The following is a 16,424-nucleotide window of genomic DNA, read 5'->3' on the forward strand; positions in this document are numbered from 1 at the left end:
ATTTCCACCATCGTTGTGGGCATATAATCCCCAGTTACGGCTATTTTCCCCAGTTCTCTGTATAGCCCTGCCGCCTTCATCTGTGTCAGTTATTGCTGTTATCCATGGAACTTCCCCCTCTTCCTAATCTCCCCCAGCAGCCATTTCCACTAGTCCTAGCAAAAGAAAAAAGACACTCAGTTGGCCGCTTTGCAGATCCAGATTTTGTGCCTCAGTCTGGCCTCCGGGGAGAGCACAGTGTGGGTTCACCCAACTGGCCCGTGCAGTGTGGGTGGGAAACAAATGGTAGTCAGTGGCCAGACTGGCATGGGGAACGTGGTAGCAGAAGTAAGAGGTTTAGGTGTACGAGCGACTTAAAAGGATAGCAGTCAACTCTGAAGGGCTAACACCAGTGAGGACTCTGAACCGTATCTCTGCCAAAACTCATAGGTTCATGGAACACTGAGCTTTGAAGAGCTTTGGAGAAACAGGCAGGATGTGCTGAGCTGGGTGGGAATCAGGGTCACTAAGCAGCTGTGCAGTCCCTAGCGAGCGCCCTAAACTTCTGAGATCCCACATTGTCTGAGTCGCCCAAGACCCCCGAGTTTGAGGCAGCGAAGTGAGGATCCAAGCCCCTTGGCTCCCGGCCTGTGACTGGGAACCAGCTCTTCTGTGAACGACTGTCGCGGTCAGCCACTTTCTCCTTCCCAAGTGTCGGCGGGGAGGGCGGCTTGCCGCTTACCCAGGAGCACGGGGCAGGAGAGGGCGCGTGCCGAGGACAGGAAGCCAGCAGGCCCTGGGGACAGTGTGAGGGTCCAGGCACGTGAGAGTCACTTCCTGGAGTGGGACAAGGCAGAAGGTGCCACTACAGATACACGTTAGTCAGGTCCTGGAAACTGCAGCAGGGAGTCGGTGGCGGCAGGCTGGGAGAGGAAACCAAATGGTTTACTTTTTGACACGCCGTTCGTGTGCGGGAAACAAACTCTTTAGCCCAGGGGCACCACTAATGTTGTGTATACTTTCCTTCCAGATGATAATTTATTGTGATGTTAGAGAATTCAAGGTTGCGGTAAATGGTGTACACAGCCTGGAGTACAGACACAGATTTAAAGACCTGAGTGATATCGACACGCTGGAAATCGATGGCGATATCCACTTACTGGAAGTAAGGAGCTGGTAGCTGACAGGTGTGCTACAAAAACTGAAATACAGATGACTTCTGTGTAACACTGGCCTTGTTAAAATGCATCTTACTCTCATGATATGGTTTATATATATTGTTAAAGTGAGCTGAAGTCCTACTGGGTGTCCTCAGTCCATGTCACGCAGTGAGGCTTTGTCAAGCAAAAAATGAGGACATTTGAGGCAACAGCAGCTTATAGCCATTATTATAACAGGCCTTTCTGCTCGCTCTCCTGCACCCTGGCCGCCTCTTTTTCAAACCTGCTTCACATTCAGCACGTGTTTACTAAGAGCCTGCCGTGACACAGTAGCCACCCTGCACGGAGCGCTCGTCTCCTGCCGGCACTGTGCTGGGAGCTGGGGGCACACAGTGGGGCACGTACGTTCCCTGTTCTGTTCAGCTCAGAGCCTTCCGTGCTTTGCCACTGTGCCGTTGTTTCTCCTCCATGCACTATATAAACCCACCAGGCACTGAAAAGAAAGAATTACTCTATTAGATCACCTAAGGACACTAATCTGTAGGCGACACCACTCTTCCTCCAGTGCTGCCCTTCATACCCAGTGTTTGATCGTATCCCGTAATTGAGAGGATTGATGTTGACCTACATCTGGCGATTTTCTTTAGCATAATATCTAGCTCTTCTAGCTGTAAGCATTACCAAATATCATTATGAGATCTGAACACAGCACAAGATAGAGGCAAAAAACAAAGCAAAATGAACAAAACCAAATGGTGCTGAAATAAACTTGATGTCACTCTCCAGGCCACTGATCTTCTGTACCAGTATTATTTTAGAATATTGGAATTTAGGGTGAGTCAGAGGTCTCCTCTGCATATACTCTATAGAAAGTTTAAGGTAGACGAGAGATGGATTCAATTTGTAAAATGTTTGCGGGTAACAAAGCAATGCCAACATTAGACTTAATGGTTGATTACAGAACAGGCCCTATCAGAAAGTAAAATAGACCAGCAGAGACCAGTGGAGTAGAGAGAGGCGGTGTGTGTTGCTTGTCCGCACGCAGCCAGCACGGCCTCTCCTCCTCTAAGACGACCCCATCATCGTTAGTGACTGAGATCAAAACGCTGTTCTCCCTTCAGTGATTAAAATCAAACCTGTACCAGCAAGTTAAACTGTTGTTGCATTTCTGTAATTTTTTCTGTTATTCTTTGAAGCGAGTTGGCAGAAGTTCTTTGTAGAATTCTTACAGGTCAGATCTTGTCACAGGGAATTTCAAAGCCTTGGGAGTGGGGAGGTAAAAAGCTAGATCAGTCAGATCATTTTATATTAAATTGCTGGGCTGAATTCTGCCAGGATTTGGGAATATTTCCATAACAGCTTTTGGTTAGGTATTATTTGTATCCCTATAGTGGAAAGAATACTATTACTAGTCTTACTTTTAAAAAGTACTCAGTGTAGAAACTTCTAGCACCTAATTCTTTTCCACCTTTTCATATTAATTTATTATGCTCAGTCTTGCCAAGCTCAAACAAACAAACAAACAAAAAACAAACACTGGTGGAGGAGAGGATGTTGGGAAAGCTATAGAAGGCAAGAAGGGTCTAGAATCCCCCAAGGTTTTTTCCCCCCTCCAGAAAAGAACATCAGAGGGCCTGGCAGATGGTGGAAACTGTGGACCACTTAGGAAAAAAGAAAAGCCCACTTGCCTTGCTTCCTGTAAGTCTTAAACGTAGTTCATTTCCGTTTTATGTGGATGACACTAAGAAGTCAGACCATTTCTTTGATAGAATAAGTACAAAATCTTAAGATTGTTTTTGAAAAGACACTATTAGCATTTATTAATGAATCATGTTGAGATGTTTCATAAAGAGAAATATGCATTCCTAGCAAGCTGTCTCCAAACTGCAAATCAGCCTTTTGCTTGTCACGATTCCACACTAAGTTTCTGTATTAAATTAGATCAAGGGCTTTCAGACTTGATTTGAACATCTATGGAACAGTGCTTAGATGCCTTAAATTTTAAAAAGGCATAAATAAATAAAATGCCTTAAACAAAATAAAGGCAGATTTGTTTACTTTTCTTTGCGCCCTCACTTTGCAGCTTCACCACGACATAGTACAGAGATTAGAGAACTTCAAAGCTTTGAAAAAAAATCTGTTGTTTACTTTACTCCTCATAAAAGTAATCCTTGGTTAACCACCAATAGAAATGTGAGCATTTCTAACCCTGAAGGGGCTCCTTCTTACCACCTGGTGTTTCCGGGCCCTCGTTATTTGTGGGAGCAGTCAGGTGTGGCTGTCTTATAAACAGCCTACTGCCTCCACCCCCTGCCCCCCAACAGACTGAAGGATAAAGGAGAGACGATCATATTCGAGAGTAGAAAATGCATTCCAGAACGACTCCCCTCCACGAGCACGCGCAAAGATTAAGACTGACGTGTCATCTACCCAAAATGAAAAGTACAAGTCCAAATGGCTTTACAGTTCAAAGCATTCTTGCCCGGGTGCTGAATAACTCTCATTTTCTTGAAGTAAAGAGCTGCTTTGAGTGAAATCTCTGACACAGATACCACGTACAAAAGATAGTCCTTTACCAGGAAAGTCAAGGCTTTACCGTCTAAATGGGGGTTAGCTTTGGGTGCTAAAATTAATCATGTATGTAATGGTAATAACATCACTCAGAAAAGACCATAATCGATGGTCTTAATTAAACAAACAGCAGTCTGTATAAAAATACCATGTATCGTTTACTCTTTTTGTATATTCTGTACAACTGGCAGGAGAGGGTTATGTGGTAGCACAAACCAGGTGGGAATTTTGTAAAGAAGTCCAAGTAGGTGTTACGGCACCAAAAGTAATATGGTCCTAAACACCCAAAATAAAAATATGAAAAATAAGTCTGACCTCTGAACAGAGCATGAAATACCAGAAGCCCGGGTGTTAGAAGTAGCTCTGGAGCGGCTCTCCCAGGACGGTTTCCAGCTGCTGGACAGTCTTCTGGCACTGGCGCTCCACCTCTTCACACTCATCTAAAAACACAATGAAAATGAGTCCGTCTTCCTGCCTCAGTTCTCAGAGCCTGGTTCTTCACGTCTCGCATCCGCTGGCCGTCGGCCAGAAGAGAGGAATGAAGCGCAGTACTACATGGAGGCGGAAGCCGTCCTGGGAACCCCTCCTCTGCCTTCCTCCTTCCTCCTTCCTTCCCTTCTTTCGGTCTAGGACTTGGGAAGCAGAATAAGACAGACCCCAAAAGAGTGGTGCTCAGATGAGAATTCCAGATGCCTAGCGAAGCCACTCTTTTTAGTAGTTCACACAGCCCCTCTCCAGGAGGGAGGAAACAAAGGTGCAGGCACCTGGTTTTGGATCAGCAGTGAATCGCTAACGTGAAGGCATCTGTCCGCTCGCCTCCATCACCCCGCTAATAAGCTGCGCTGTTATTTCTTGGGCTGCGTGGTGGCACACTGCTCGTCCTGCCGTTCGTCCAGAACTGCCCAAACCTGGACTTAAGCCCCAGTTCCACCTGTCACACATTTTTATCAGCTAGATTACTTAATCTCTTAAAGCCTCTAGTTTTCTCCTTTATAAAAGGGGGATAACGGCATCATCCACATAGAGCACGGAGTGAGTGCTGGTCGTTAACACGCAGCCACCCCACTGCAGCCTTAGTGGCACTGGATGTTTTGGTATAATAACCCTATATCTGTGGACCAAAATATTCAATCGTAGACATGCACGAGGTTAAAGAAAAACACTATCATAGACTGCACTGTCAGCAAAAAACACAAAAGTAAAGATAGCGCGATTAGGCTATAAACAAATCTCAAATGACAGCGAGGCGGCCCCTGCACCCCACTCAAACCAGGCGCTCAGCCTCTGCACAGAGCGCTGGAGACACGAGCTCAGCACAGGCTATCCAAATGTGCATTCTCATTGGGCACGTTCCCACAGAAGTTCACTCTAATTATTTCTTAATAGTTTGGGAATTACCTTCCATCAATTCAGCTAAGAAAGGAATGGATTCTGGTAACAAGACGATATAATTCTCTCTTAGTTTTTCAGCCAGTGCCAGCACCGTAATCAGAGCAGCAAATCGAACCTGAAAGGGATAAAAAAAGGTGAAGAATAATTAAAAAAAAAAAACAAACAAACTAGTATTCTTGTATTACTTTATGATCTAACTTGAGATGAGCTCCGAATTTTAAACTGTTACCTCGTGTGAGTTTATTTCACTTTCTGGCCAACTTTCATCTTGGAATACCAGTTTGTTTAACAATTCGGGATCCGCCTATAATATGGGCAACCTTATAAATCAGTGCTTTTCAATCTGTGTTCTAGTACTACAAGCCTTTCATGTGAATGTCTTTTTATAACATTTTTCTTAAACCAGTAAAAATGCCACCTGCAAATTCAAGTATGTCATCAGATGTGACTGCACTGGAGCCGCCGGCTGGCCTGGCCACTGGTGATGCTGACCCGGCAGGACCGCGTCCCCGGCCACTGCAGGCAGGACTCCCGCCCTCAGGACCCTGAGTGGGGTCACCATGTGGTTGTGTGAGGGGCCAGGCGCCGGCTCTGGCCGCACCCTCACCCCAGCCTGACTAAAAAACACACTCGTTGTGTCATAAATGTCCTAGTTTTGGAACTTAAAGATGGGAGTGTTGCTCACATGACTTGTCTATGACAAGGAATGCAACCAGTTGTTTGTTTTGTTAGTGATTCACTTTGAAACAAAAGCTATGTTAGTCTTCTTTCTGGTTTTGGGTTATTCTGGTAAAGAATATATGGATAGAGCAAAGTGAGTTGTTGAAAAAACGTTTGTTACTGCCTGTGTTCCATCAGGATTTTCTTGATATTGTACAATCAAAACAACATATTACAAAACAACAAATTTAATGCTGCAACTTTGTAAGATCCTACAATTTAAAATTTGGGGGTTCCCATCCATACATCTGTGAAGAAGAATTAGCATAAGAAGAAGAAAAATATATTTTGTTAATTACATTTTACTTCCAGGATCTTTCAAGCCAACCTAGAAAAAGAAAACCTTGGGCACTTCAATCCTTTCATGTGTAAAAAGGAAACTGAACTAGAAAAATTAAAGTAATAAAAACATTAATCTGAAAAAAAAAAATAGAATAAAATAAAATTTGGGGGTTCTTCGAAACAGCCTCATTGTTTTCATACTTCCTAATAAAGAAATGCTGTGAATTTCAACTAATAAATTAACAAAATTCTGCTTCAGTCTGTTTTATCCACTGAGGTTCTAGTGTGATAATTAGCTTGAGGAATGGCGATTCATTGCTAGAACAGTTTGAAAACTTCCAAACTTGCGCTCATCCCCCCTCCCCACGTTAATGGGCATCAACCGCTAGCCCTTACCGTGCGTTACTCCACCAAGTCCTAAGCCTGAGATCGATACACAACAGGGATAATACTCTGCTCTAACTCAAAGGAATGTTCTGTAGACAAAGCATGCTGTCTCTGGGAGCACACTGACATTTAAATGGTGCATAAGAAACATGAGGAATTCAAGTCTTTTCAATATTTAAAAGTGTAAAGTATTTTAGTGCTCGTGTCTAGCACACCATGGGGCTGGGGGAGGACTGCCATTATTTATAAATGGCCTGTAAGTGAAAACCAGGTTTCTCGGCTCAACCTTCGGCCTGACACAGCTGGAGCCTGGTGCTAGAGGACACGCAGCAGTGCAGACCGGTGAGGCCCCAGGGAGAGCGCACGACGCCCCCGCTGGCACTGCGGCTCCTGACCTTGGGTGAGGAGTCCCTCATCTTCAGCAGGATCTGGTAGTTGAGTGGTTTCCAAAGCGAGTCGTCTGCCATGGCCACCGAGAACTGTGCAAGGCACGGGATCAGGTGCTTTGTCACCCGTTCCTGGAACTTCTCTTCTCCTCCAAGCCTGTTTTCCAGCTGTTCACAGTGAGACAAGGACTGAGCAACGGGTCTCATTGCTGTTTGAGAAAATACTCAATGTATATAGTACTTTACTACCCTTCCTGATATCAGCAGGCTCAAAACCCAAGGTGCTGTTTATTCTCAAAAACCAGGTACTGTTTGCTCGAGAGAGAGAGAGAGAGCGCAAATTTAACTACCTTCTAAGAACTCAAATGGAATCACCGCCCTTAGCAACATCCCTTTCCCCCTGCAGAACCTCTGAGAGGAGGGCAGCCAGATCCCAACACATTCTCAATGAACCCAGTTTTTAAGAATTAAAAACTTAACTAATACACCTTACATCATACCTCTTATTTGAAAAAAATTTAAAGTAAAACTTGGTAAATGCCATTACAAAGATAAGTTATTAATACATCCATGAAAAATGAGAAATCAATTTTGAAATAAAAACTTCATGAAAAGGAATAAAACACCAGCAAACTGTGGTTCTGGTCGATACAAACCCTGCAGGCATGTAACACTGATGGCTTCCTTATCTTTTAACAGAAGATGATTCCACTGGTTACCTGGTCCACCAGGGGCATCATCAAGGCTTCTGCTCTCTCTTTACTCAGAAAATGCTGGGTGTCAAAGAGGAAGATTTTATATAAACAGTTCAGAATAAACTGCAGTAGCAAGCAGCACTTTTCAGGGTCATTTTCAGAGTCAAAAAACGCTTCATCTGTAGATAGGGGAGAGAAGAAATGGAAACAAAAACAACAAAAAAGCTGAATTTCACAATTTAATCTCCAGTGTTTAACTTCAAATCGCTATTAACAGAACTATAACCAGAAGGTTATTTCTAAAATGATCCAGAAATCACAGTCAGGACGAAGGCAGAGCACAAATTAAACGGACGGTCTCTCGGGGGGGTGATTTGTTCTTTCAGAGTTAAGATTCTTGGTTATTAAGATTGCTTAGTTTGGCAATTGGACTGCTTATTAGCATTAAAGAATAAACCAATCTTAATGTTTTAGAGTTACTTCCAATAACACAGGACTGCCCGTTTATTCTTCCTCGCAAGTGAGTCAGTTAATTAATAACATGCTAAAACACTTCAGTGTCTGACAACTGACTATAAAGAATTCACCTTCCTTATACTTACTGTATCTCACGTAAGGTTCACAGAGCAAGTGTGCCAACTGACCTGGAGTCAGCTACCTACCCGTTTTGGAGATGTTCACCTGGTTCAAGGTGTCAGCGAAAGGCTTCACTAAGTGGCCAGCAAACAGGGTAAAAAGCCCTTTCAGTTTTTCAGCAATGCAATCTGCCAAGTTGTAAAATGTCAACAGTCTGTCCTTTGGGGCGTCTTCTGTTTTAGCCCAATCAAACAGCTAAAAAGACAAAGTAGCATTAGTTTCTTCTTCAGATCTTGTAACTGATACGTGAGCAAAAGGAGAAGTAGAGGAAAAGAGCTCACCTTGAAGAACAGGGGTCTGAACGTGACCTCAGAAAGTTTTACAACCATAGCCATGAGACAGTCAATGATGTAATTTTCCGTTTTTCCAATTTCCTCCAGATCATTCTGAAAACAGAAGAGCTGATTTATTAGCCAGAGTAGTGACATCTAGCCCTAACTTTGGCAAGTACAACAGGTCTGAGTTAGGTGAGAAGTTTAGGACGGGGGGTGGGGGGAGAAACACGCCTACCTCAGAGTGCTGGGCGCGGAAGTCCAGGGCCTCCAGGAAGAACGTGGTGAGCTGGGGCTGGTGGGAGGCGACCTCCTCCTTCCTCATCACCCCAATGTGCTCGCGCAAGATGCTCATAAATGGGCCCATGAGATTCTGAAAACACAGTCAAGAGACACGCCAATTGTTAATATTCCTCTAGTTCATTAATGCATTTATAATGGAACTAAACCACCATACTCTTCTTTAAGTGAAAATCTAAACATTTCAGTACCACATCTCCCTCCTCCAAAGTCTAATACCCAGTACAGTCTAACCTTCCAGTTCTTCTCAATCTGCTTGTATGTCTTGTTGGTGGCTGGCAGTAAGACTCGGGGTGACAGCGTGGTAGCCAGGGTCTTTTTAAGGGACGTGAGATGGACATTAGCCTGGGAGGCAGGACCGATTTCACTAGTGATTTTCTCCAAGTGAATCACCTGTAGGGATGTAACAACAACGATCAAGGCCACCGCGGGTCCTCGCCGGGAGCACCTGTCTGCACACCTACAGGAAGTCCTGGTAAGGACGGAAAAGCCCGTCCAAACGCTGGTGCCTGGGAAGGCTCAGCGCACTTGCCATCAACACACCATTCCTGTCAATGCCAACCCCGAATGTTAAAATACAAGAAATAAAAATAAATATTTATTTGTAGTATTAAATAGATAAAAACGGACCGATGCCTCTTTCCAAGAGGGAGTCAGGGATGCAGGCAGATGGCGGAAGGCAGGACACAGAGCACTCAGAACGACGATCTTAGAGAACAGGAATCCGGGGACCATGAGGACAGAGAGTCACGTTCTCCTTTGCTAAAGAATCTAGAAAGCTCCTCAGATGCAGAGGTCCCTTTCTATAAGAAGTCTGCCTTCAAGGCCTGGCTGGAGAGTATGTGAATCGGTTAAGTCATCTGCGTCACGGCACTTAAGGCTCCTAACCTCATAAATGGCCAGTGATCAATGCAACAGCATGGGGTGGGGCGGGAGGCCACTCTCGGGCATTTGCATTCCGTTGGAAACGCCACTAGTCCGCCGTCTGGACTGCAACACAGGCATTCCGCTCTGACAGACGCCTTAGGGTTAAGAAACCTTCACGTGAGGAACTAAGTGGGCATGCCTGTTTCTACAAGAAGCTCTACCAGACCAAGGCCAAGGAGCTCATGGGGGGAAAAGCAATAAAGTACATCCTGCAAAGTCAAAAAAGAGAAGAGCCTCATGACAAAGTGACACCCATACCAACGTCACGACTGAACAGGAGGGATGATGGCAGTGACAAAGGGACACATTCACTAAAACAAGCACCTCTTTTCAGAAATAAGAATCTTCCTGCCAAATGAAAAACGTCAAGCACGAATAAAATGATCAAATCTGTAAGCTTTCCCCTTCCCCCCCTGTGGTCACCAGCTCACCTGCAACAAGACACCTTCCAGGTAGGGGCTGATGAAGTGCGGCAGGGTCTCAACCACCTTCTGCAGGGCCGCCAGGGCGCTGAGCAGGTAGACCTCGCCCGAGACCAGGTCGCGGGTGCTCCTTATGGCTGTCAGCAAGGGTGGCATCAGGCTGGAAAGAAAGGGCACAAGCTTCAGAGGAACTTTAAGCAGAAGTAGAGAACGGAGAACAGAGCAGAAGTCACTCTGAAAAAATCCAAATAACCATGCCCGTTACACCTTTGACGTCCCACAAAACGTCTACACGGTTTATGTGACCGAGAGCAAGAGCTCTCCCAGTGCCCGCAGTACTGACCCAGCATCACCTTAAATAATAACACCACCTTTCAGTTTAACACTTGCCGTGTGTCGGGCAAAAAAGCCCCGCACACACTGCCGCACGGGCATCCTGTGAGGTTGGTGCTGCCTCGGTTTGTAGACGGCAAAGCTCTGACAGGCTGTGTAACCCTGGCAAGCTGGCAAGGCTGCACGCTGGCAAACACCAGAGCCAACGAGAGAGCCAGGAGCGGCCACTTCTGGCGCGGCCAGCACCTGGCAACTGTGGCCCAACCGGCTGGGCCCCTCTACGAAGCAGTGTTGTCACCTACTGCTTCCTAGGAACGCTGGTCAAAGGGGAGCAAAAACTGGGGGACAATACACATCAGGTAAACGAGAATGTTATTATTTTCCAGTTTGAAGAAAAGGTCACTTCTCTAACAAATCTAATTTTATGAAACTTCTACTGACAGTCGGGAAAAAGTCACTAAGGTTTTATTTTCCAGCTGATACCAGAAACCTCGTGCGGTGGTCTTGTGTCAGGTCCCCTCGACATACCTGGGGAGCTGAGGGATGGCCAAGGCTTCCAGCGTGGAGACCACCTCGGCCACACACAGCAGGGCACCCCCCAGGACGTTCTTCTCCTCCTTTGTTCCTAGAGCAATCAGCCTCACGGCAGTGTTCAGCACAGGGACAAAAGGCTCTGGATTTTCTGCACCAAAATTCTTGCATAAAAGCTTCAAGGTGTATAAAGCTGTCTGTCTGTTTATTGGTTGTTCTTCTAATGTCTTTCTTTTATGCTTCACCATGGCCACAAGGACTGGGACCAGTTCCAGGAAATGGGAAACCTGAAAAAGAGCCAAACTTCCCAAATAATTAAAGCTACAAACAAAATGCTAGTCCTTTTCTCCATGTTTACTGCTTGAGACTGCCTAAATGGAGATCAGACCAAGATGTCCTACGCCACACGATTAAACACAAGCGACCTTTTCTCCATCTGCTTTATTTACCAATAAATGGACGCATGTGCTTGCGACCAATTCTGTATTTATATAAAGCACCCTACCCATGTGGAGTGAAAGAGGATTAGAATCGTGCTAAAGTTAAGGCAATGGTCATGGTCCATTAAGGCAAAGTTAAGGCAAAGTTATGGTCCATGTTAAGCAAGAATACTACTAGGCTGCAATTCCACTCTAAGAGCTCTTATAACACGTATATACGTGCTCCTATCAGAATTAGCATCACATTTTAAACACACACGCACCACAGCATTGTATTTGGATAATAATATACCTATTTAAATTGTACCGCTGGAGAAACTTCAAGGAGTTGAATGCAGCTCTGATAAAGCCAAGAATGGGAAATGGGTCTGTAGCGCAGTCTTCACTTACAATTTTCTTCTTCCAGGAGGTTTTCTGCTGTAGTTTGTTGTTCAAAAGATCCAAAGCTTTCCGGCGAACAGACGGCAGTGGGTTCTCCAGCAGCCCTCTGATCACAGGGATGAAGGTTTCTGTGGGCAGCAAGCCATTGACCTACACAGCAGTTTTACATTTAACAAAAAAGGAAAATAAAAAATACAAAAGGGAGGATGACTCATTTAAGACAGACTTCCATTCGCTGCACACCTTCTAGGTGCGAGGCATTTTCTCTCACTATCTAGTTGTTGCACTAACCCTTTAGGGAGGCATGACTAACCACATTGATCAAACAAACAACAACAACGACAAAAGGATGCTCACACTGTGAACTGCTCAGCGCCACGCGGCTAAGCGCCTCAGCTGGATCTGCAACAGCGGTCTTGGCCACTGATTTTACTGGTGAACTACAAGCTCCACTGAATAGCTATCTTTTATTCCACTTGAATAAAGCGAACATTATATAGCAGGACATGAATCAATATTTAAAGCATCATATTTATTGAGGCACATGTTCTCACAGTTGGTAGGGAAGCAACTGTTTTCCTGATAAAATGATCTCCAGTCATCAAGAGATTCTTTTCCAAGAAAAATCTGGGCTGCTTTCTCTTAAGCTATTGCTAAGTTTACTCTTAAAGTAAAACTTTCTGTTAAATAACTTTACGATGACATAGAACAGCAACAAAACACAGAAGACAGGGAGAAATAAACACCCACCTTGTCCAGCATGTCATAAGCTTTACTGAGGAGCGCTCGCCAAAACTTCCCAGTGAGCTTGTCTGCGTTTCTCTCCATGGACTGTGCTACAGCATTAATGTAGCCAAGAACCATTTCTAGCAACCTGAAACACAGGAGACGCATGAGAGAGTCTTGCGTACTCTTCTTCCAGCTTTTTGATTAAAAGTTTGAAATTATTTCCAAATACAAATTTTAAAAAAGGTAACATACCTCTGTTCAAGGCCTGTCAACACCTTAGGACCGCCACTTTCAACTACCTAATTTTTAAAGAAGGCGTCATTAGAACAGTATGACAGCCGATGATAAAAAATCATTTGAAGTGCAATGAAACATCGGAGACCGACCAACTCTCTCCCCTGGTGTTTTCTCACATTACAATTTAATCAGGTCCAGATCACCCCTGTCATACTGTGATAACTCCATTTCCCTTAATTTAATTAGTCTTTTCACTTATTTTCATTACATTCTATAGATATTCATACTATCTGTAAAGTACTACAAAGATTAAGAAAAATACAGCAAGCGATTAACACCTATTAGTTTTCTGAAATGCTCATCTTTCGTTAGCCCATATCTAATTTTAAGATGTTAAACTTAAGGATACAGCTGTAGTCCCCTCTGTATCGTTCCCTAATCCCAATCTCCTTCCACCCCAAGCCCCACAAACTTGAATCTGCGGCTGAATGTTATCAGAGTACGTATCAGCCGGCAACACGCTTTCTTGATTACATTAGATTTTTGAGATCTATCTATGGTGACTTACGTTGTTCTAGTTCATTCGTTTTAACTGCACACAGTATTCCTCTCCATGTACCACGACTTATTTATTCACTCACCTCTCTTGGTAGATATTTAGTTTTATGGCCCTTTTCTTCCCCCTTTAGTAACAGTGCTAAAAAAGAACCTTTCTCCTTGAGCATCCAGGCAAGTTCTCGTAGAGAAAGGGAACTGCTAGATGGCAGGGGTGAGCATCTTCACTTTGAACGGACACTGCCCGCACTTTGTCAAGTGGTTGTACCGACTCCTGCTACCCATCACTGTACACAAATGACCGTGTCCCCCCAGCCTTGCCACTGCTTGTATTAACTTCAAACTTCCTGCCAGTTTGATAACATCATGGTGGTATCCTCTATAATCTGAATTTTCCTTCTTACTAGGGAGGTTGTTTCGTCACATTGGCCATTTGTGATTCCTCTTCAGTGAATTCCTATTCTTTGCCGGTTGTTCTAACGGAAACAGACGCTTCTTGATTTATAAACAGCAATACCCTTCTTTTAGTCTGTGGCTTTCTTTTCATTTTGTTTATGGTGGCTTTTGGTTGAAGTTCTTAAGAAATTCTTTTCCACCCTCCAGTTACAACGATGTTTTCCCCTTGGTTTTCTTCTCAAAGTGCTAAGTATTTCTTTTCACACTGAAGTTTTTAAGCCACCTAAAACTGTCTTTTGTTCATATATGAGATCAGTCTTTCTTCCCCCCACTTGGAAAACAAACCGTGCCAGCTCTAGTTCTTGGACATTTTTCTCTCCCCACTGCCATGTGGTGCTACCAGCCATGGAGCACGTGTCTTACATCGCGTGGGTGTGTCCGCCTGGTGTCCAGTCACACTGACCCACCCACGTGCTTGGGAAGCACCACCATCCTCAGCAAGCCTGCTTGACACAGAGCAGTGTCTACACTGATCACTCTCAAGTGAGCTTGCTGAGCTAACTACCAGTTCTACAAGCTCATCAATTCTCTTTTTTTCTGATTCTTACACTTCATTTCTTTTGCTGAGTAGGAATACTGACAGAGGGCACCTTTGTTCCAGACTTTAACAGGCACATGTTAATGTCTCATCATGAAGTGTGCTGTAAACCACAGGCTTCCGACGGATGTCTTTATCAGGCTGAGGAGTTCTGTCCATCTCACAATGGTGAGGATTATTTTTCTGAAATCACGAATAAGCACTGGATTCACTAAATTCTTTCTCTAAATATTTCAATGATCATAGGTTTCCCCCTGGATCTGTTCATGCGTTATAACAGAAACAGAATACAGATATTTGAATGCTCAGCCATTCTTATGTTCCTGGTCATGACCCTGGATCCTCCTTTCTGTTTCTTTATTTCTTCATTTTGTTTCTGTATTTCCTTCTTTCTCTCTAGTTTAAAGTTTAAAGCACACAAACAGAAAGGTGCACAAATCATGTGTGTAGAGCTCACTATATTTGGGTAAAGAAACAGCATGTTATCAGCACCTCAGAATCCCTCCCCTACTTGACCCTGCCCTTTCCTCCTTCCCAAAGATAGACACTGTCGTTACTTCTAAAACCACAGGTGTGTTTTGCCTGTTTCTGAACTTCATACAACCGGAATCACAGGATGCATTCCTTTGTGTCTGCCTTCTCTCCTTTGATATTATGCTGATGAGAGTCACCAGATGGCCGTGTGTCCCTGAGGTTCACCCACGTCCAGCTATGACGAGACGCTCTGTCCACTCCACTGATGATGGACACTTGGGTTGTGGCCAGTTCTGGGCACCATGAACAATGCTACCACGAAGATTCTTGTCAATGTCTTTTGGTGCACATGTTCACACACTTCTGCAGGTATATACCACTTGAGAACAGAACTGCTGAGCCACAGGGTTTACGTATATACAATCTTAGTAGATCGTGCCCAACAGGTGTTCATGCTGAGGTGAACAGCACTGTCTGTTTCTATTACAGGCATGCCTCACGTTTTCATGACAGACTTGCCAAGCTGTTTTTCCTAGCCTAAAACACAGTTCCTTCAGAAAAAGCAAACACATTTAAAGAACATCTCACCTTTCTGATAAAATTATTGGAAGCCAGAAGCTGAGACATGAAGGACACTGACAAAAATTTAAAATGCCGCAGTTGCTTGCTGGTGTGAGCGTCTATGTTAAAAACCTGTAGCATTTCTTCTTGTGAGTCGCTCTTGTAAGATACTGATGTGGGAAGGGTTTCTGAAAAAGAGCAACAGAACAAGTGACCTCACTCATCTTCGACCTGATTCTTTGGTATTTAGATACAGACATAATGAGCAGGGTAAATGGATACAATTTTTAGAGAGAAATTTGTTACTCTGTTATACACATAATATACGATATGTATATTATTATACATATGCATGTGTATATAGAATTTGTTATACCCAGTTTTTCCTCTTCTAAACCAGTGAAAGATAGGAGTATATTTACCAAGAAAGTACCCAAACAGCCCTGAGAATACAGTATGTAAGACAAAACCAACCAAACAAAAAACAAGGTAACTCAGACAAACAAACAGAAGACAAAGATACTGCAAAAGGAGTCTAAACTGGCTCCATGCCCCATTTCCGAAGCTGCAGAGACATTTACTTTGATGGCCCACAACAGACTAAAGGGGGGGTCATCCCTCGCCTTCAACATTTAACTCTAAAAGCTGCAGGTGTCTGTCCTAAAACTCTGTAGAATCCCACATTCAAATGTATCAAATATGAAAGGGGTTGGGGTGCCATGGCTGGGGGTCCGTGGTGGGCCCCTTAAAAACCACCGTCCTAGAGAGCGACTCGAATGAAGCCTTTGTCCTCCACACGTCACCACACACAGCTCACCGGCGCCTCCCAGCTCTGTCCCTCCCAAACCCGGCCAAGCAGGGCAGGCAAGGTAAATGGCCGGTCACCCAGACAGCAGTCCCTGCGGAGTCTTCAGACCCTTCTTTCTAATGTACCTCACTGTTCTGCTCCAAAGGGCAGAGAACTAAGAACAGTCAACACGTCAGCCCTTTCTTAAGCCAACCTCATCGGTGCTGCAATGAGCGGAATTTTCTTCAAGACCCCTACGTGGTAAAATTTTCA

At 44.3% G+C, this 16,424-nt stretch overlaps 2 protein-coding genes across 9 annotated transcripts in view; one reads left to right on the forward strand and one right to left on the reverse strand.

The window, feature by feature from the left end:
* The window catches only part of LGALS8 (galectin 8), a 33,442-nt gene extending 27,179 nt beyond the window's left edge, over positions 1 to 6,263 (forward strand). For 4 of the 5 annotated variants that reach the window (XM_059900234.1, XM_059900236.1, XM_059900238.1 and 1 more), the window contains one exon: positions 1,010 to 2,293. In XM_059900234.1, the coding sequence (XP_059756217.1) occupies positions 1,010 to 1,159 (150 nt within the window). In that variant the 3' untranslated portion in view covers positions 1,160 to 2,293. Of the gene's footprint in view, positions 1 to 1,009; positions 2,294 to 5,508 lie in introns of those variants that run through there. The other variant, XM_059900235.1, reaches the window with a different exon arrangement.
* Positions 1 to 16,424, reverse strand: part of HEATR1 (HEAT repeat containing 1) — a 61,841-nt gene that overhangs the window by 10,533 nt on the left and 34,884 nt on the right. The window contains exons 32-45 of one of the 4 annotated variants that reach the window (XM_059900230.1): positions 15,392 to 15,552; positions 12,796 to 12,842; positions 12,565 to 12,688; positions 11,824 to 11,964; positions 10,991 to 11,280; positions 10,139 to 10,289; positions 9,015 to 9,173; positions 8,719 to 8,853; positions 8,490 to 8,594; positions 8,235 to 8,403; positions 7,597 to 7,751; positions 6,887 to 7,045; positions 5,109 to 5,217; positions 4,026 to 4,150 (exon numbers count right to left, since the gene is read on the reverse strand). In XM_059900230.1, the coding sequence (XP_059756213.1) occupies positions 4,062 to 4,150; positions 5,109 to 5,217; positions 6,887 to 7,045; positions 7,597 to 7,751; positions 8,235 to 8,403; positions 8,490 to 8,594; positions 8,719 to 8,853; positions 9,015 to 9,173; positions 10,139 to 10,289; positions 10,991 to 11,280; positions 11,824 to 11,964; positions 12,565 to 12,688; positions 12,796 to 12,842; positions 15,392 to 15,552 (1,994 nt within the window). In that variant the 3' untranslated portion in view covers positions 4,026 to 4,061. Of the gene's footprint in view, positions 1 to 3,849; positions 4,151 to 5,108; positions 5,218 to 6,886; positions 7,046 to 7,596; positions 7,752 to 8,234; positions 8,404 to 8,489; positions 8,595 to 8,718; positions 8,854 to 9,014; positions 9,174 to 10,138; positions 10,290 to 10,990; positions 11,281 to 11,823; positions 11,965 to 12,564; positions 12,689 to 12,795; positions 12,843 to 15,391; positions 15,553 to 16,424 lie in introns of those variants that run through there. The other 3 variants (XM_059900229.1, XM_059900231.1, XM_059900233.1) reach the window with 3 other exon arrangements.

Source organism: Balaenoptera ricei, chromosome 16 (genome assembly GCF_028023285.1).
Source record: "Balaenoptera ricei isolate mBalRic1 chromosome 16, mBalRic1.hap2, whole genome shotgun sequence".
NCBI classification, from domain to species: Eukaryota; Metazoa; Chordata; class Mammalia; order Artiodactyla; family Balaenopteridae; genus Balaenoptera; species Balaenoptera ricei.